Here is a 20,157-nt window from a genome sequence, read left to right as displayed (position 1 = left end):
TCAAGAATTCGGAAAGGTCAGGAATTAGGGCGCACCCAAAGCGTCCCGCTTTGGGTGGGCGGTAGGCACGGATCGGAACCGATTCGACCAGCTCGCCTGCTAATCCTCAGAAACATTTAATGACCTCCCTACTTTGGCGAAATGCCTCCAGGGGTGGCACTTATGGGCCGCCGTATACACCCGAGCCGACCGAACAATCAATGGAACCGACTGCACCGCAGCCACTGCGAACGTCGAATCGACCCATCAGAGCCCCAGTGGCATACTCTTTGGAGCAAGGGAAGGACGCAGCCGGCAGACCCGAGAGACAGCAGAAGAAGAACCAACCTGAACCAGGCCCACGAGGCAATTTGGCAATAGGACACGCAGCACCAGAACCCAAGAACCGAACGGACTCATGTTATACAAACGATTCTAGACGCCTTCGCGAAGATGCAGCCGGTATCCCCTAGCAGAACCAGCCTGCCACATGGGGGAGTGAATGCATCAGCAGCAGTCGGGCGCGAAATCTTCCTTCTGACCTCACTGGAGACAACCTAATAGTCTCCTCCACCAGTGTCCCTTGTTGAGCCAGGTTATATGCGGAGGAATAGAGCGGCGTTGATTGGTAAACCTGTGAATGGAGAGGGGGGCAGAGATTGAGGGGATGGAAGACGGAAGATATTTTGAGCCTTGTAATCGCCTAACAGACTCGCGTATTACTACTACTACTACTCCGTATTACTACTACTACTACTCCGTACTACTACTACTCCGTACTACTCCGTACTACTACTACTACTACTACTACTACTACTACTACTACTACTACTACTACTACTACTACTACTACTATTATTATTATTATTATTATTATTATTATTATTATTATTATTATTATTATTATTATTATTATTATTATTATTATTATTATTATTATCACCACTTAGTTAATCTGTCCTCTTGATGAAATATAGTCCGTTACCCCGTTGCGTTTGCTTGACCGAGTATTTTAGTGATAGGGAAGGCGGAGTATGAATTGCCCACATGCAACCAATAGGGCGCAGGATGGATGGTTACGGACCACGGAAGAACTATGCACCAGGCCCCAGGTTGGAAAAATAGTATTGATCTAGAGGTCAGAATCTATATCTAACAAGTCTATTGTTCTTTCCGAAGGAGATGCTCAAGGAGAAAATGCAGGTTGTTACGCAAGGTTTCCAGCCAGGACTCTACCTGGTCACGGTGTAGGCGGCCATCATACCACTGTAGCGAGATAACCAGATCATTCTCGTGTTCTTCGACGCCCAGAATGAGGTCAAAATCCCACAAGTCTCGAGACCACAGTTCTTGGAATCGTGGCCGCACAGGCCGGGGGTCGACAGCAGCCTCGGAGAACTTGCGATAATTCACCAAAACGTTGAAGAGCGGTCCATCGCCCTTCCAGCTCACCTCAAGCGCCTTCAGGTCAACTCGCTCGTGGTCTGATGCGGCGGACATGTGTTGATGAACGGCCTGCAGAAGCTGAGCCACCGCCATTCCGCGGACATGGGTCACGATGCAGGGAACAAGAGTTAGACAGGAGGTTACCACATCCTGCGAGCCGGGAGGAAGTTGACCACGGCCCAAGGAGACTGTGAGGAAGCCGGCATCTGGTGTACCGAGCTGGGAAGAGAGCATGACTGTCAGGGCAGCATAGAACACGGAAGGAGCAGTGGCATCGTGCGATTGTGCCACCCTCTTGATCTCGGCCAATCGAGGTATACGCAGGGTCAGGATTCGTACATCTTGGGCACGCCGGCCCCAACGGTCATTGACAGGAACTGTGAATGGACCCACTGCAGTCTTTAACACCTCACGCCAGAATAGAGCCGGCCTCTCCAGTTGTTCCAGATGCAATATCTCCGGGATCACGGGACGCAAGTGGACGGGCAACGAGGCAGCGGGAGCATCCTGGTAATAGGCTGCCTCCCACTCAGTGATGATCTGGTTCATCGATATCCGATCTACGACTGCATGGTTGATTTCGAGAGAGACAAGGAGATGGGAATCTGTCTCTTGGATCTCCAACCGGTGCGAATCTCCCAAGAGCCCGGGCTTCTTCGTCGACTGGTAGAGACGGAAGGCCGCAGGCTTCAGGACGAGCTGGGATGCCGTCTGACCACAGTCGGACCAGAATAGAACTCGTAGGGTTTCCATCCGATCCACGATCGTGTTCCAGGTATTACGCAAATGGGTCGACGAATGTTGCGAGTCACCCCCGTGGAGATGCACCTTCAGCTGGAGCATTATCCTGTATATGGCCGGATCCTGGGAGGACTGAGCCTTCAGCATATGATTTTGAAACGAAGTACAAGGATATGCAGCCTCGACGTCATTAACTGTAAGGCCGTGTGCCAGGAGACAGTGTTCCAGAACAGAGAGATCGGACACGTGTAGGCCAAAAAGGACCGTATTGATCTGGCGTAATTGGCCGACAGCATCGGAGAGAGCGTCTACAACGCCATCCATCCATTGGACAAACTGGGTCCTTCTGTCGTCAAGTCGGCGGTGGCGCTCGACGGTAAAGACTAACTGACCCCGGTGGACTCGAGCGCTGGCCTCAACAAGACCCAATCGCCTTGCACTGGGCGCAATTTGATTGGGAACTTCTTCCTCAGGACCGCGCTCAAAGATGCCCTGGCTGGTTTCCAGCTGTTGATACGTTCCCGAGTAGTTGAATAGGAGCTCGACCCCTTCGTGAGGACGGAAAGTGATGGTCTCTGCACTCGACGCCCCTGAATAGCAGTATGAGAAATATGGTTGTCCACGACCAAGCACAGCATCTCTGCCCCATCGAATGCGGCGGATTACCTCCAAGAGCGGTGTCGTCGGTTGCATGGAGATCCGCAGGGGATGCACTGTGGTGAACCAACCGACTGTCGAGCTGGGATCCAGCCCAGCGGCAGCGTCGGTGCCCAGTAACGGCTCTCGACCGTGACCTTCAAAGAAGACAGTTGGAACCGATCGATCAGGAAAGGATGCCTGGAATGCGTACAGAATCGCCCCAAGAATAATATCTACAGGAGCAATATGGTCTGCATGATGGGAATCCTTTTGAAATAAAGTGGAAGTGATACCAATGTCAATGCGTCGTTCCTCCGCCACAAAGCCCGCTTCGAGGTTGTCCTCCATCGGCAAACCCCAGTATTCGAGCTCCGGACGCCTGACATCATGAAGCAACACATCCTGTGCAAGCAGACGCTCCACCTGCTTGTGCTGGTGACTGCACCAGAACTGAAATGATGTAGTCGGTGCAGGACCCATGAACCCAGTGAGGAGGATCTGCTCTAGGTCATACCAGAGAATCCTCCAGGAAACAAGGTCCACGACGAGATGATGCGCAGTGAAAAGCACGTACTGCGTGTCATCCTCAGCGCTCGTGAAAAGCGCTACAGCAAACACAGGGCCTCGACCGATATCCAGGAATTCTTGCTCCGCTCGCGCCAAAGCTTGCATATCGTCCCGGGTCATGACGATATGGAAGGTAAACCGAAAAGCGGTTTCAGCCATTTCCGCAATATACTGCTCCCAAGTGCCAGCACCAGTCTTCCGGAACCGGGCCCGGAGCATTTCATGACGGCGGACGATGTCGGTTACGGAGAGCCGAAATCTTTCTGTCTCGACTCTGATCCGGAGTCGGAGCAGGAATGCTTGGTTATAGTGGTGCAGACCGTTAGGATATATCTGAAAATGCATCTGCTGGATCGGAGATAGTCCGAATGCATCATGACTCAATGGCTCACATTTTACCCCATCTTGAAGATCCTTCGCTTCGAATTTTGATTCCGACGCAATCCGTTGGATGGTTTGTCCGCTGAGGAGCTGACTGACAGAGAGTGTAATTGAATGTGCCCGGCAGCGGGAAACTACCTGCATAGCAGTAATGGAATCTCCCCCGTGGCGACTGAAGGAGAACACCCGAGATATATCCTGCGCGGGAACATTGAGCACCTGACTCCAAATTCTTTGCAAGGTTTCCTCCGTCGAACTGAGGGGAGATTGACTTTCCATTGGAGATTGAGGCTGTGTCAACGGTCTGAGGTCCTTCCGAGTGCATTGGGCCCCCAGTTCCTTGATTCTGCGGCGATCCAATTTCCCCGTTGATGTAAGAGGCAGCTTATCGATCGCCACATACGCGGATGGAATCATGTAGTGAGGAAGCTTGTTCTGCAGCTTCTCCTCGATTCCCTCCAAACCCCTCTCGAGATGACTAGAAAACCCGGTTGTCTTCTCGGCACCGAGTTTGGATTCAGTCATCTCCAGGAAGATTACGAGAGTAGGCGTCGTTGTGCCCATGGGCACGATGACCTCTGCAGCCAACCGCAGAGCGTGGTCTGGAGCACGCAAATTTGATCGGAAGGAGTGCTCCACTTCCTGGAGCTCGATACGCTGCCCACGCAGCTTAACCTGGGTATCCATCCGCCCGACAAAGCGGAGCGACCCATCGTGGTGATATCGAACCAAGTCGCCAGTACGATAAAGTCTGCCAGTTCGACCCCGGCCACTCGCGTGGCCTTGCCGTAACCACATGGGGTCCTTAACGAAAGCCGTTGCATTTGCGGCCGGATTGTCGAGATACCCTGGCCCGACCAAAGGCCCTTCCAGCCATAGCTCACCCACTGCCCCGACAGGCGCAAGCCCCATTGCTGGGCTCCGAGTGTCGACGACCCAGGTATTGACGCCGACTCCGACCCCAATATCCGAGGAGGTACTATGACCATGCCGCCAGTTTGTCATAGTGCAGGTAACGGTACATTCCGCCGGGCCATATGCCACACCCACATGGCAAGACTCCATCCACCGGTCCCGCAGATCCTTAGGCACCGCCTCGCCCACCATATACACCGTCTCAAGAGTCGGGACATCAGACGGATCCAGGTAACGCAGCAATGACGGGGGTAGGTAGGTGAAATTGGCTCGTAGGCGTTGGATGGCGCCTGCGAGATCATTCCGCCGCTCATCCTCGGATGGGATGCATACACAGCCTCCCGCGTGCAGGGTCTCGAGTACGTTGACCCAGGCTCCGTCAAAAGAATGGGAGGCAAAGTCAAACACTCGCGAGTGTTGGTTGAGACCGGTCATCACCCTGTGATGTTCCATGGCACTACTGAAGTTGGAGTGTGTGATCATGACTCCCTTCGGGGTGCCGGTCGTGCCTGAGGTGAACACGATGAAGAGCCGATTGGAGGGCGTTACCTGTACCCGAGGACTGCGAACCGGGGCGGAGCCACCAGCAACCATTACATGCTTGGAGACTACCAGTGGTGGAGATTCTGGTAGAAGATCCCTGGCCAGACATTCCGCTGTCTCAGACGTGACAATCAGTCGAGGTCGGACCTGACGCACAATTGTCGCAAGACGTTCCTTCGGTTGGGTGATGTCCAGAGCAACCGCCACGCCCCCAGCCTTCATGACCCCCAGCATTGCAACAGGCATCCACTTCGATTTTTCCAGACAGAGTACGACGGGCGTCTCGACTCCCACCTGCCACTGACCCAGCGCAAGCGCCAGTGTGTTGGACCAGAGTCGGAGCTCCGCATACGTGACGGATCCGTCCCACGCGCAGACCGCTTCCGCCTCCAGACCGTCCGTCGTTCGGTCGATCAGAACATGGACCACCTCATTCACCGCGCTTGGTACCCGTGCATTCCACTTCCAGATCAGTCGCGAATCTAGCTCGCTCAGACAGTCGAGGTCTCTGATGCGGTTGCTCACGTCTGCGGCACTGATCTGACGAAGAAGCCGCTCGAAGTGCGCGGCCAGCAAACGGACCTGCTCCGCGTTGATGATGCGATCGTCAAACCGGAAGCAGGTAGACAAGGCCTCTGTGCCTTGATAATGGGTCTCAAGCATGAGAGCAAAGGTATTGAACGCGGCCAATTCGTCTCGGTCAGGAAGCTGCTTCTTGTCCTCCGCCTTAAAAAAGCTTCCGGGCTGACTCTCCCGGGGTTGAATCACCAGCATGGTCTCCATGACGCGAGCGAGGTCCACTCCCACTGCTGCGCGTGTGATATTGGGAATTCCCGTCAGCTCAAAGGCCACCATATCCACTCCTTGCTGCTGAAGCTGGCTGAGCAGGCTGTGAACCGAATCGTCGGGGTTTATCTGGACTCGCACCGGAACTGTCGCCACCGTGGGTCCCGCAATCGTCTCAACTGCTGGGATAGGCACCTGGCGCCCGCTCACGACTGCGGCAAAAACAACATCATCGGAGCCAGTATAGCGAGATATTAGCAGCGCCCAGGCGGTCCGAATCATTGTTGCTGCCGTGACTCCGCCCGCTGGCCAGGAGAGATGCTTAATCTCATGGACGAATCGGTTCTTCGAAATCGGGCGCTGACCGGTGATCACGGGCATGAAAGGGAAGGGTGGAGGTTGACAGTCGCGGAGTTGGGATCGCCAGAATTGTTCGGCGTTCTGATGATCAATCAGATCTCGGTGGTACAGAAGCGTCTTCATTGACCGGAGGTCGTTCTTCCCGTGTCCTCGATATGTGGCCTGCACCTGATCGAGGATCAAGGATAGAGACCACCCATCATAGACTGCGTGATGCATGGACAGAAGCAGATGCGCAGTCTGCCCTTCCGTGATGACACCGAAGAGACTCAAGGGCTCTCCCAGACCTCCCTTAGACTGGTGGCCGAGCTGCTCGAGACAGCCAGATATGGTGTCCGCTCTCACAATGTCACCACGCTCCTTGATCACCACCTGCACCAAGCCTCTCCCTGGAACATCGACGATGCGGGTCCGCAAGATGGGCAGGTCGTTGACGACCGCTTTCAGGGTGGCTATGAACGCTTGTCGCTCGACCAGGGCGGGGAGCGCAAAGATATATGGGTTCAACGCACTCACATTGTCAGACTGCGCCGTCACCGCCATGAAAGCTTCCTGAGTCGGCGTACACGGGAGAATATCCTCGATCGACTCGACCCTCACTCTACACGCGGTGGCGCAGTCTTGGGCCACCTGCCGATGTGATGGGGACTTCCGAGGCAACAGAGAGAACGGCAGGATGCTCGATTCTGAAAGAGCCTCATGGGCATCCTTGATCCCGATCTGCTTAGCCAATTCCCGCATCTCGGGGTAGCGGAAAATGTCCTCGACGGTCAATGCCAAGTTCCGGTGGCGAGCAGCGCTGACCAGGCGAATCGCGGTGATAGAGTCTCCGCCGAGCAAGAAAAAGTTGTCGCTCGTACTGATTGAAGTCACCTCCACACCCAGCACAATGGACCACAGTTCTCGCAGGCAATTTTCCATCTCCGTTTCAGGGTTCTGTTTGACCGTCTTAAACCTGGGGTCCAGGGCGCCTAATTCGAGAAGCTTCCAGCCGCTGCCGGTCTCGCGCAACTTGCGACGATCTATCTTGCCAGTGGCGGTTCGGGGCAAATATTGGAGGGGGAGAAAGAGAGACGGAACCATATAGTGCGGCAAATGCCCGACCAGCCACGCCTTCAGATCGTCAATGACCGGTCCCAGCGCATCCGTGCGTCCTTCACCTATGCCCAGGTGTGCCACCAAGAGCGGACGCTCGCCCTGAGCAGGGAGAATGACCTCCACCACCACCTCGTTGATGTTGTTCAGGGTCGACGTGGAGAAATACTGCCGGATACCGTTCTCAACCTCGCCCAATTCCACCCGTTGGCCGCGAATCTTGACCATCTGGTCTTTGCGCCCAACGAATTCCAGGGACCCATCGTCTCGATAGTGAACCAGATCGCCGGTCCGGTAAAGTCTGGCCCGACGGCCGCCATGTTTAGGAGTTCCCTGCCGGATCCACGGGGGTCGACGATGAACGCCGCGTGCGTCTGTTTCTCATCCCGCCAATACCCTTGCCCGACGATCGGGCCTTCCACCCACAGTTCCCCGATCATGCCGATGCCGCAGAGACCGGCACCGTTCCGATGGTTAACCACCCAGGTGTTGGTGGCAAGACCCTTTCCAATCGGGGGTTTACCCTGCTGGCTCGCCGGCACATGGGTGAAGGCGCCTTTGGAGGGACATTCGGCGGAGCCATACGTATTGAAGAGCTGCACCCGGGATGCCCAGGTACTCACCACGTCCTCATCCGCAGGTTCGCCACAAAGGAGAATCGTATGGAGCCCAGCCGTGTCTGGGTGCACTAGACGCAGCGCGGAGGTGGTGATGTTCATCATGTTGGCCCCAAAGCGCTGGATGGTGCCCGAAAGGTCCGCCTGGCAGTCCTGAAGACGGGGGACACACAGGCATCCGCCCATACACAAGCAATGCAGCATATTCGACCAGGCGAGGTCGAAGCAATAGGGGGCGAGGTCAAACACGCGCGACGACTCAGTAAAATTTAGTTTGGCCGCCTGAAGATAGATCCCGCTACTCACATTGCCATGGCTGATGATGGCCCCTTTGGGGACGCCCGTGCTTCCCGAGGTGAATGTGATATAGGCAGCATCTGATGGGCTCCCCGGGGGAGGGGTCCGTCGGCGGTGGCTGGAGTGGTCCCTCGTGTGTGCGCCACGTCCACCACTCCTATGTCTTGTCCAGCTAGTCTTGACGCTAGTAACCAGTTGTCGGCGCTGGCCACAATCCACGACGGGGTGACGCGATCCACGATCACTCGCAGTCGTTCCCAGGGCTGGTCGACGTCCAGTGCCACACACGCCGCACCGGCCTTCATCACCGCCAACATGGCCACTGGCATCCAGCGCGACTTCTCTATACAGAGTGGAATTGCATCCCCAGATCCCACTCCCCGGGCGACGAGCTCCCTGGCTAGTCGGTTCGAGTGCATGCGGAGCTCCTCGTATGAGAACTCCCCATCCCAGGCGCAGATAGCGGACATGGTGGGAGCGGCTATGGCTCTCTGGTCGAATAATTCGTGAATTAGCTTGTCATGAGCCCTGGGGACATCGGCGTTCCAGGTCCAAATCTGGTGGAGGTCCTCCTCACTAGCAGTGTCTAGCTCCGCCAGCTGCCGACCCATTGATGCCGGCGCGAGCAGTTGTGCATGAATGTGTTGCAGCTGGGAGGCCAGCCGGCGGGCTCGCAAAGTCCCTCCCAGACCGATCCGGGCATAGACCTGCACTTTGACTCCTGTGGTCTGCTTCTGCCACCGGACGATCAGGGCATACCGGCCATGAGCCGCAGCGCTCATGCAGCTCGGACGCCCGGTCCCCAGCTCCTCGCCCGGCTCGGCCTCGTGGAAGAGCACGAATTGGAATGGAGCGATACGCTGTTGATCCGACAAGGCCGCGGACGAGACTGGCTCGTCATCTCCGGCTGCATCACCAGATAAGGTGGCAAGGCTCCGTCTCAGATTCTCCAGGGCCTGTGGGACAGTATGGTCCCAATCAATCTCATAAGTCATCTCATCCGGGACGGGACGCATTCTCTTTTGCTGATGTTGCGGGGCATGCCTCTGTACTGCGAAGCGAATGCTGGACTGATCCGCATAGGAGGCTGCAAGAATCACCCACGCCGCATAGAGGGAGCACTCTGCGAGATCGTGACCCGGAGTGGCTTTCTGCCAAGGTAGAGTGACGGTGGCCTCACTCATGACTATTCTTGGGGTCTGACACTCAAAGTTGGCACATCTGTCAGAATGCATTGACAACTTCTGATCGAATTACATTTATTCATTCCCGGGGCTCTGCTAGCATACAGTAGATCCAGATGTTGCCGGGTGGCATTTCCCCCCCCGTTCTCCGAACTAACCTCAATCGTGCCTCGACCGAAGTTATACAGTAGCCGAAGCTTACATAGTGGGGCATTTGCCTGAGCCGAAAAGTTGTGGCTGTCCCAGTGGTATCCGCCAGAACCGTAGTGTCAATCAGCTAAGCTTGGCGCATACCTCAATTCATATTTGCCATCTAGTCTCCCTAGGAAGTTGGAACGGCCCTCCGAACTAAGTCGACATCCTGTCACGATCGTATTTATGCTAAGAATTTGCGTAAGCAACCGTGACCGGTGGCCCGCCGGACATTAGAAAGTGGATTCTAGCCCGCACACTGCATTGGCGAGTGTTGCAAATAATGTCTACGTGACCGGAGCCGGTGTTTCAGGTTTCGTTAGCATAAAGGGTCAGCGCAACGGACCTTTTCGAGCTGGCTTGGTTCTGGTACTACGTCGGGTTACTTCCAATTTTACACGGTCTAGTTTAGATTGTGCGTTAGGAGCTAGCTCAAGAGTCAATGGCGCGAAGCAAAATGTTGAATTGGAGTTTGGACTCCCCACATCGAGGAAGAGCCCTTCAGCTCTTCTCGCCCGACGCCGAAGTGCAAGGATCGAATCTACTACACATACCGGTGATCCTTAAAGCCAGCGATCAACTCAACATCCCCATGCTGATCACGTTTCTCTTCATACAGATGTGGGTTGAGCAGCATGCGTTGTTTGGCCACAGTAAACTCCGCCATGGTAATGGGTCGCGTGAAACCTTCGGTAAGCAGATGCCGATTCCGCTGGAGCACGGGGGACTCCGAGACCAAGGGTCGCAGCACGGTATCGTTGTGGGGGCGGGCGAAGTACAGCAGGCCCAAGCGATCATACCCCCACTGATCGCGCGGGGGGGCCACGACCCGGTGGATGGACGATTTGAAGAAGCCACCCGTCAGGAGGGAGAGTGTGTCCGCCAGATTGACGGTCACAGTACCTGGCAGGGGCCGCACGTAGCGCCACTGCCAGTCATCCCCAAGGATCTGGAGGCCGGCGACGGGTTGGCGAAACAACAAGGTCAAACTACCGAGATCGGAGTGTCCCTTGACCTGCACGCCATCACTGGCCCGGTGCTGCTCCGGAGTCCGGCGGGAATACTTCATGTATCGGTAGTGGTCATCGGAAAGCTGGTCGTAGCTGTGCATTTTCTGCAACAGATCCTCCCGCGGCAGCTCGAGGATGATGCCAAAGAGAACCATCAGCGGGGCGACGATATGCTCATGCAGGTGTCGCGTGAAGGCTGCGATCTCGGCATGATGACGCTGCAAGAGCGGCGGCTGCGCATATTTGCCCGCGAGCTCCGGAATGAACTTGGGGATATTGTAGGCCTCGATATTGTCGCCGTGGTTGTTGGCGGACTGGCTGCCGTCGGCACGGTACCCACCCCAGCGGTATCCATTGTAGTCGCCCTTCTCGTAGTCCACGCTGTATTGCTGTTTGTCAGCAAAGGGTAGCGAAAAGAAGTTCTTCGCCAGGGTCAATTGTCGATCGATCTGCTCCTGCGAGAGGCCAAAGTTCTTCACATAGAAGAATCCCACCTTCTGCACCGCGTCCGATAGCTGCGAGGCCAGTCGCTGCTTACCTCCCGGCTTCGTGAAATCGGACAGGTCCAGGGTCACCAGGTCACTCCAAAACAGATCCTCGGTGGTCTCGGGCGGGTGCACGTAGGGAGTAAGATTGGCGAAGGCATAGGGATCTTGCTCGAGAGCGGCGGAACTATCCCCCGACAGGCTTGAGCCCTTGGCGACGGCTGGGGCAGAGGCAGATAGGTCGGAGAACTTCAACATGGTTGTCTCTTTTGATCTGGCTTCTTTTCTTTCATTCCTTGAGAACCTCGTCCCCGATCGAGGATGCTTCTTATAGGGAGGTATCGGTCCCGATACGTCCGTGAGGCGTGGAGGCGGCACGACATCGATCTGCTTCGGCGTAGGTATCCACTTGTGGAACTTTGCCCTCAGTGCTAAATACTGTACTGCATAGCGCTCCGTATCTTGTATCTTTGTATTTTTGCAATTTGAGGTGGTAGCCACAGGCTTAGCGGAATGGAGGGTTGCATCTTCGTGCCTGGGTCCTGCCACCATCGTTCAAGCTACCCACATTCAGTACAGCAAGCCCCATCTCAAGAATAGACTCGTAGACAGACGAAACCAGACCAACCTATTTAGAAAGTTAGGTAGTCCGTGGATGGATGGACTGACCGGAATTCCACACCTCCCCTCTATCTCTCTTTATTTCTCTTTCTCTCTCTTTATTTCTCTTTCTCTCTCTTGCTCTTGCTCTCTCCTTTTTGCCCTTTCAGTCTCCAACTCCACGGGCGGACTCAAAACAGCTAACATCACAGTCGCCATGTCAGAGGGCAAGACTCAAATCGTCCTCGCTGCAGAGCCCACAGAGAATGAGCAGAGTTCCTTGCGGCGCGTCTCGGATCACATCCCGCTTGCAACCTGGTTGATCATGTTGTTTGCGGGCGTGGAGAGATTCTCCTACACCGCATTCACCGCCCCGCTCCGTATGACTCCGGCAAAAACCCACCTGCTGCACCGCAGACCGCGAGAGGATGACTGACAACCTGGGGCGTGAACCTAGAGAATTATATTCAGAATCCACACTCCGAAGCCCTGCGGCCGGGAGCCCTAGGCCGGGGCCAATCCGTAGCCTATGCTTTGAACTGTTTTCTCAATGTGCTTAGCTATCTGTCCCCCCTTCTGGCGGCGACGTTCGCGGACGGATCCATCGGACAGTTTTGGACCATTTCGTGCTCAGCAGCGTAGGTTGGCCACTTCTCCTGCGCCCAGTCGGGTGCCTGGCGGGAGATCGACCTGGACGTGATGATCGTGGACTGACTCACTTCGGTCCAATGCTTAGTGTCTACGTTGCTGGCCTCCTAGTTGTTTTCATCACCTCCGTTCCTTCCTTGTCGGGACACGATGCTGGGCTCGCTGGTTTGATATGTGCATTGGTGCTGGTGGGGGTAGGAATCGGGGGGATCAAGTCTTCTGTTTCACCGATGATGGGTACGTATGCTCTGACCAGCAGGAAGGGAATCCACACTGACCAGGGCACCTCAATTTTAGTGGACCAGCTGCACGAGTCAGTCACTCGAACCGCGAAGACAAAGGACGGCGAAACCGTCATCATCGACCGTGAGATGACCATCCGACGGGTTTACAGCTTCTACTACTGGTCTGCTTGCTCCCTTGTGCTCTCTCTTTCCTCTTTCACTCCCTTTCCAAGCTAAGGCCATCGATACAGGGTGATCAATTTAGGCGGATTGCTTGGGATGTTGACAACAGTAATAGAGAAAAAATATGGTTTCTGGGCTGCCTTTCTGCTCCCGCTTTGCACCCTCTCGACGGGGCTGGGTGGCTTTATCCTCGGTCGCAAGTTCTATGGTAAGTCTGCACCCTCTTCCCCTTCACGAATCCAGACGCGGGGCTAAGTGGGGATGCTAGTTCAGCCGAGGCGGGAGAAAGGAATGGTCCCCAAACTCTTCCTGGCCTTGTGGCTCGCCATCCGGGGGAAGTGCAAGTTAGACGATGCTCGAGCAAGCCATCAGCTCTCGGCCCATGGACGAGTGGTCCATTGGGATGACGAATTCATTGCAAATATTAGAAAGGCCGTACATGCCTGCAGAGTGGCGTAAGTCGACCAGCTCGGGAGGGAGATCACCACCACTCCCTCCGGGTCTTTCTCCATTCCTTCCTCGCTCTCTGCCTTACCCCAACACAGAGAAAAAACTACCTATTCTGCCGAAATAAGCGCGGTTGACGCATAATGAGTGATACAGGCTTGTTTACCCAATTGTCTGGCTGTGTTTCAGCCAGAATCAAACCAACCTTGTCTCTCAGGCGGCAGACATGAAAACGTACGGTATTCCCAACGACATCCTTGCCATGCTGAACCCGATCTTTGTCCTCGTGACCGTTCCGGTTCTCAACAAGGTCGTGTACCCGTTGATGTCTCGCATCGGCTGCCCGCTACGGCCGACAGCCCGTATGGCCATAGGCTTCTTCATTACCGCGGCAAGCATGGCCGTGGCAGCCGGCGTCGAGGAGATGGTGTACCGCGCCCCCCCTTGCTACCGCCATCCCCAGAAATGCCCGGCGGTCGTTGCGGACGCGCAACCGAACGACGTGAGTGTCGCCCTGCAGGTCCCCGTCTACTTTCTGGGCGCTGTAGGCGAGGTTTTCTTCTCGGTGTCCGGGTCGGAGTTTGCCTACAATCAGGCCCCGGCAGGGATGAAGTCGATCGTCCAGGCGATCTTTGCCTCCACAAACGCCGGTAGTGCCGTGTTAGGTCTTGCGCTCTCGCCGGCTGCACGGGATCCGAACATGGTGATCATGTTTGCTACTTTTGCTGGAGTCATGTTTGCTGCCAGTGTCATCTTCACTGCGTTCTTCTGGAAAGTGGGTTGATACGTTTGTGGATAACAGAGTTTATGGGGGGTGTATTTTTGCCGTGAGAGACGACTTTGGGGAGAGGTGGAATGGGCTTGAAAGATGTGTATATTCCGCTCTAATGCGAGATGATGACTGCATTGCCATGTCAGGAACACTGTGTGAGCGAGTAAACCAATGTGAATTTTTAGTAGGCGATAACCCAAAATCCTCACCTTAGGACACCTGTATTTGTACCATATATCATCAGGACCTTAAAATCTCGAAGAAGGAGCAACACGTTTTGAGTCATGAAGAAAGATGGCCAAATCTGAAATGCTCGGCAGTCTGGCTGGCTGAGAAGAGGGGTTTTTCGTTTGCCCCGCGTGTGCCTTTATCACGTGCACTCGGATAGTTGTCGGAATGCAACGGGATAGGTCGATCCCGGAGGCAGGAGATACTTACCTCAGTTCCCTCAGCCGCCCCACCCAAAAAGGCGGTGGACTTTTCCACCGCCTGCTTCTTCCAGCGAGCTGATCAGTGCCACGGGTACGTATCTACACATCGGGGATATACCCTAAATCAACTAAGAGAACATGTACTGACTATATACAGTAATTTTCGAATTCAGTTTGACCTCACACTCTTTGGACTTGAATCCCGGAAAATAAATCTCAAATATGCGAGTTCTGATTGGATGTTATTTTAAGATATTTAATCTAGACCGCTTTCTATATTAGTCTGTGTATCTTACAATACATTTTTAGTACCATGGGTGGCGTATTTTACACGAAATGCGCAGACACGCGGTACCTCCTCACCCTGCTCTTCCTTTGTTAACGAGCTGCAACTTCCTGCACATCAGCTCGGTGCTTACCGTTATATTCTTGGCGGCAACCAGGTAGAAGAGCAATGTTTAGCATACAAATAGCTCCTGGATCGTGGTTTCTTGTCTGTGCTCTTTATTGTGTATTGAAAAAACAGACCAGACAATTCTTTGGCTACTCTGGCTGTATGCGTTGCAGCGTAAAAGAGCAACAGAGGTCACTGTCAGAAGCAGAAAGAAAGCTAGAGAATGAAAGCAAAGGAGAATGCAAAGTAGGAAGGCTCTGAATAATGATATCCGAGGAAGACTAAGGCAATATTGGACTCATGTATAAGCAGTAGTCACATCATGGCACACCGTTCCCACCACCACGAGTCGCTTTCTTCAGTGTCCGTCTGAACATGATTCTCCTGATTAGCTGGCAAATAACCTTCCTGTACAGAGAGAACTCGCTCAAATGCTGTGCTAACAGCCAGATATTCAGGGCGCACATCAGGTCCGTCCATCCCGAACGTCTCTTCCTGTTCTGTAACCTCAGGATCCAACGTTATACTGACAGGCATATCTGGCCCATCTACATTGTCATCTTCAGAGTCAATTTCCGACGCAAAATTAGCCGCTTGAGAAGACCATGGTCTTAGATAGGGACCTCGAAGTCCATATCCAACAATGAATCTCAGCCCTCCAGGTAGTGTGAACAAGACTTCCACACTATACCCTGTAAAGCGAGGGACCGATACTGTGATTGTTGATGAAGGCATCAAAGCTAATATGGCAGATTTGAGTGCAGCGACAAGATTCCAAAGAGCCGCCAGAAAGGCAGTAATTTGGTCCAATGGAAATTTGATTGCAGCAACTATCGCATGGAACCAATCAAACCCTTCTGGGCGACTCTGTTGCACAGGGTTTTGGGAGGTATCATTTTGCTGGGCATCGTCGGTCGGAATCTGCAGACCAATCATACCAAGAAGCTTTCCAGCTGTTGTATCCTCCAGTAGAGTGTTCACTCTCAGCTCTTGAATAATTAGAGGCGCGGCATGGTTTTTGTCCAGTGGATATAATCGTGAAATAGCTTCTCTCGCGTATTTTTGCCGAACCTCTGGCTTTTTTCTGAGACTGAGGACTTCAAGTGTTGCCGTGTCCCCTTCATAGGCTCTGCCATGGTGATACAAGTTCGCTCCCCTGTCCAGGAACGATGACCATTTCGCTCTTGCCATCTCGTTCACCAGCTCATCTTGTTCCTCTATCTCATCGGGGCTAATGCGGTCCCACATGGTGGTAACGAAAGTAATGGAAGGAGAATATGACGGACCACAGAATGCGTTCAGAAAAAGGAGGCTCTTCTTTGCTTCGTCCGAGAATTGCAAAGTAGCCGGGTGTACATATAGAACACCGGCGTATGTCACGGAGTCCTTGGTCGTATCAAGTAACTTTGCAATCTCACGAAGAATATCAGCATTGGAGATGCTGGGGTCTTTAAGCCCCGGGGTATCGACAAATAAGTAGAGCTTCCCGTTGATATTCGCGGCGCCAATTTGGTACTCTTTGGTCACTATCATTCAAAGTAATTAGTCGATGAGGGATCTTATCGAATGGGGCAAAATCTTATCACCTGAGTCAATGCCCTTTTTTGAATGACCAGTTGCACCGGTCAGGGATTCAAAAAGACTTGATTTTCCGGATCGTAAATGCCCAAGAATGAGGATCAACTTGGTGCCAGTCCTAGTGGTTGATGTCATGAGATAAATGAAAACGACGGATCTCAATTTTTGCCTACCTTTTAAGTGCGTAACGAAGTAGTCGTTTCGTTACCCTCTTCATAAGTGCTTCACGAGATGTAGGACTGTTTTCCAGAGGAAGATCATTCGGGATAAGGTTGTTTTCCATCTTCATATGTTTGGGATATTGAGAAAATAAATAGTCTTCCGAATTCAAAGGCTCGATCATTGAATATAAGCCAACTGCAGAAATGGCGCAGAATATATGTTCGGGAAAATCCTCCCAGATGCTCTTGTCATGACTCGCATCCTAAGCACCGGCGGTTAATACAAGGCTAGCAGTGGCGCCACGTTTATCAACTCTCCATTTGTTCCAAATGGTGTTTCGAGATAAAATTTACTTGGATACCTGATCCCTGCCAGCAAAGCAGTCTCCGGTTTTCAAACTTAGCGCGTTTGAGCAATCGCCGGATTCTAAGCGAACGTGTCAACAAACTAGTGACAGGGTGTGATGGCGGGCGCATCGCTTTGTTTCAAACGAATCCTGTAGGTCCCAATTACGTCAAAAGGCGGTGGTACGGGGCAGAGCCATAAGATTCTAGTGCCATTGAGAAAAAAAAGTAAATATCCTTCCCTACCAGGATTAGCTCTCTACAGCGTAAGCACGGCCTTCTGTGTGATAGCTAACGGGCGTAAAGCAATAACACGAAAGGCTGTGCTGCATGTGGGAAGAATGGGGGCAAGGTGGCAACCCAGGACTGGTGGGAAGGCGGAAAGCGGGCGGAAGATCTCGCCAGATCGCCAGATCTACCAAGGGATATATCATTACTGGTTGGGTACGATACGTCCTTAGAGGAGTTATTGTCATTACAAGCAGAATTCTGCCCAACTAATAGAGCGGTGACCCTAAATAGGATTAGCGTATTTCGGAAATATTTTCCGGGAATCAAGTGGAAAGAGTAAAAGATCAAATTGATTTCGAAAACTACTGTACATCGCGACTGTACCGCGTCGGTACCGCGTCGGTGATCATATCGAGAGATAGCGGTAGACCTTTAGAAGGATGAATCCTAAGCCTCCAGATCCCAGGGCAGGCAGGAAGCCTTTCCCACCTCTCCGCCGACCATCCTCTATCTCAAAATCCGTGACTCCCCCCACTCCACCCGAGCTACCTACCCCACAACGGACCACACAGGAGAAATTCTTTATCTCGACCACCTATTCCACCATCACGGCCAGAGCTCTGTCATTCCGCGGACAGGTGCTCAGTGGCGTCACTCCGCTTCAGCTGGCCAAGAATGGCTTTCACTACCAACCTCTCTCCGGTGGCGGCCTGGTTTGCTGCTTTGCGTGTCAGTCAGCCAAAGGCCTAGACAGCTTCCAGCGCCTACCTCTCCAAGAGATATAGCAACTACATAGAGCAGACTGCATATGGAAGGTCATCTCCAGTGACTTAAAACAACATCTCGATTCCACCGACACGCACTCCTCTTCAACCGATACACTCCCTCCGCCTCGGTCAGACCCTAGCCCCTTTCTTTCCTCGAAGCGCGAACAACCTAAGAAGATGACCACCGACGCGACTACACAAACACAAGCCAAACCAGCACAAAAGGTGCCTCCTACAGCAGAGGAATATTCTAACGACTCCCGTGCTCCACCACCATCCAGCACAACCGACCCAGAATCACGTTTACCTCCACCGACCGTCTCTCCTCAGCCTCCCCATCCAACATCAAGTATCACTACCCTACCCCTAAGCCATCAGCCAACCTATGCTTCGGTCCTCCAGCACCTCACCACGACTTCACCACGATCAATTCCTAAAACCCGAGAACCCGTCCCTCCCACTAGACCTATACTCACAATAGAAGATCTTCACCGCCGGTTTTACAACAAACCATCGCCATTCCAGCTCGAGTCCAAGACAAAGAAACGCTCAGCTAGTCAAATTCGCAACAATTCGGTATCCGCAACAAAATCATTGTCCAAGTTCCTGACTTCAGCATTGCCCGCATTCTCGCGCTTCCTTGCAGAGATGCAACCAAATTCGAACAACGCCACAAGGTCACGGCAGGCCCCAACGAGGCTCCAAGATCGTTTAAGAAGTGGTACACGATACATGTACGTACATTGATATATAGTTGTTGTATGCTGCATATCGCTTAGCGAGGGGTCAGCGTAAATGAATCACACACACACACACACACACATACTATACATCGCTTGCGGCCTGTGGTTTTTAGACCACCAGGGTTTTACGACTGTGGTTTTTAAACCTCCCTGGTCTAAATACCCCCGCATCTTGTTTCTAAACTTCTAGAGTCTTATAACTCCCCCTTTCGTTGATTTTCCCCCTGTCAGTGATATTTCCTTTCAGTCGAACAACGCTAATCGGGTTAGCGTGGCCGAGTTCTGTCTCATTATTGGCTGTGGTCTGAGGAGCTGAAGTAATTTTTCAGGTAGCTATTAGTCAGCGATACCCGTAACTAGAAGAGTGCAGGTGGGTGCACCAGTTTCGGGACGGAGTGTATTATAAATGTCAAAGCAGCTCAAGATCCTTAATTCACGACATTCTACGGAGGAAATCTAAGTCGAGTGTAAAACGTGTTCATAAACCCTATGCTGTTGAGAGCCTATAGTGAGTCCTTGGAAGCAGTATCTTGTTTGGCTTTCTTTAAATCGCGATCCGTTATCACAGTGGGGGTTAGGTAATAGGAGCCCTGACAAATCAGCGTTCATTTCGATGGATTGTGCTGTATCATTTAGAGTTGATATACCAGTTGCAAAGGAAGAAAAGCCCAAAATCCCGAAGTATCCGCAGACAAAATATGTATCTGACCCGTCTCCCGTATGCGAATACTTATGCATACATCGGCATCACACATCTTACTATATTCAGATGCCTTTTTCATTATATTTGTCTTGCGACGGCACTGTCTTTGACGAAACGACTTTCTTTTGGAAGAATTATTGGATCGGACTCTTCGTAAAGCAGCCATTGGAAGTTGTTGTCTTGCTTTTTGAGGATTTTGAATGGACAGTACTTGATAGATGGGGGGCTGAGAGTGGTGCCTTTGAAGGCAGGTTGAAGGAGAAGCGTAATGAATAAAGGCCCTAAAATCCAATCGCGAAAAGCTAAATATTTGAACCTTCGATACGGGAAGAAAGACATGATATTCATCACAAAAAGAAATCGTGGTCTTGTATTAATTCACGTTATGAAGACAAATTTGCACGTTAACCGCCCTCGTAACTACCGTCACTATATGGGTCGCCAGCTCATTTTCACGTGGTGAAAAGGTCGAATGAATATTCAAAAGGTTTTTCTTTATTGTCCCTAGTAAATTAGTATACAACGTGATGGTCTACAAGCAGGAAGCAGGAAACGGGTATATTATTTTAGGGCCCAAAGGGTTTAGGGTTTAGGGTTAGGGTTTTTAGGGTTAGGGTTTAGGGTTTAGGGTTTAGGGTTTTTTAGGGTTTAGGGTTTAGGGTTTAGGGTTTAGGGTTTAGGGTTTTAGGGTTA

At 52.7% G+C, this 20,157-nt stretch overlaps 7 protein-coding genes across 7 annotated transcripts; 3 read left to right on the top strand and 4 right to left on the bottom strand.

The window, feature by feature from the left end:
• Positions 1-646: 646 nt before the first annotated feature.
• N7539_006012 (uncharacterized protein) lies at positions 647-946 on the top strand (the record flags this gene model as incomplete). The annotated part of the gene is made up of 1 exon (XM_056935614.1): positions 647-946. One exon carries the CDS (start codon positions 647-649, stop codon positions 944-946), a length of 300 nt encoding a protein of 99 aa, XP_056789082.1.
• Positions 947-1,140: 194 nt separating this feature from the next.
• On the bottom strand, positions 1,141-9,550 carry N7539_006011 (acetyl-CoA synthetase-like protein; the record flags this gene model as incomplete). The annotated part of the gene is made up of 3 exons (XM_056935613.1): positions 1,141-7,753; positions 7,849-8,523; positions 8,589-9,550. 3 exons carry the CDS (start codon positions 9,548-9,550, stop codon positions 1,141-1,143), a joined length of 8,250 nt encoding a protein of 2,749 aa, XP_056789081.1.
• Positions 9,551-10,286: 736 nt separating this feature from the next.
• Positions 10,287-11,495, bottom strand: N7539_006010 (uncharacterized protein; the record flags this gene model as incomplete). The annotated part of the gene is made up of 1 exon (XM_056935612.1): positions 10,287-11,495. One exon carries the CDS (start codon positions 11,493-11,495, stop codon positions 10,287-10,289), a length of 1,209 nt encoding a protein of 402 aa, XP_056789080.1.
• Positions 11,496-12,054: 559 nt separating this feature from the next.
• On the top strand, positions 12,055-14,123 carry N7539_006009 (uncharacterized protein; the record flags this gene model as incomplete). Its single annotated transcript, XM_056935611.1, has 7 exons — positions 12,055-12,217; positions 12,295-12,475; positions 12,574-12,722; positions 12,783-12,891; positions 12,961-13,100; positions 13,161-13,347; positions 13,496-14,123. The coding sequence occupies 7 exons, from the start codon at positions 12,055-12,057 to the stop codon at positions 14,121-14,123; spliced, it is 1,557 nt and encodes a 518-aa protein (XP_056789079.1).
• Positions 14,124-15,251: 1,128 nt separating this feature from the next.
• N7539_006008 (uncharacterized protein) lies at positions 15,252-16,803 on the bottom strand (the record flags this gene model as incomplete). The annotated part of the gene is made up of 3 exons (XM_056935610.1): positions 15,252-16,462; positions 16,523-16,632; positions 16,688-16,803. 3 exons carry the CDS (start codon positions 16,801-16,803, stop codon positions 15,252-15,254), a joined length of 1,437 nt encoding a protein of 478 aa, XP_056789078.1.
• Positions 16,804-17,691: 888 nt separating this feature from the next.
• On the top strand, positions 17,692-18,813 carry N7539_006007 (uncharacterized protein; the record flags this gene model as incomplete). The annotated part of the gene is made up of 3 exons (XM_056935609.1): positions 17,692-17,980; positions 18,053-18,752; positions 18,798-18,813. 3 exons carry the CDS (start codon positions 17,692-17,694, stop codon positions 18,811-18,813), a joined length of 1,005 nt encoding a protein of 334 aa, XP_056789077.1.
• Positions 18,814-19,264: 451 nt separating this feature from the next.
• On the bottom strand, positions 19,265-19,630 carry N7539_006006 (uncharacterized protein; the record flags this gene model as incomplete). The annotated part of the gene is made up of 2 exons (XM_056935608.1): positions 19,265-19,351; positions 19,409-19,630. The coding sequence occupies 2 exons, from the start codon at positions 19,628-19,630 to the stop codon at positions 19,265-19,267; spliced, it is 309 nt and encodes a 102-aa protein (XP_056789076.1).
• Positions 19,631-20,157: the final 527 nt, after the last annotated feature.

Source organism: Penicillium diatomitis (genome assembly GCF_028827545.1).
Source record: "Penicillium diatomitis strain IBT 30728 chromosome Unknown utg000007l_segment0_segment0, whole genome shotgun sequence".
Classification (NCBI taxonomy): Eukaryota; Fungi; Ascomycota; class Eurotiomycetes; order Eurotiales; family Aspergillaceae; genus Penicillium; species Penicillium diatomitis.
Note: the sequence above shows the minus strand (reverse complement) of the source record. Positions and strands in the feature narration are given on the sequence as shown.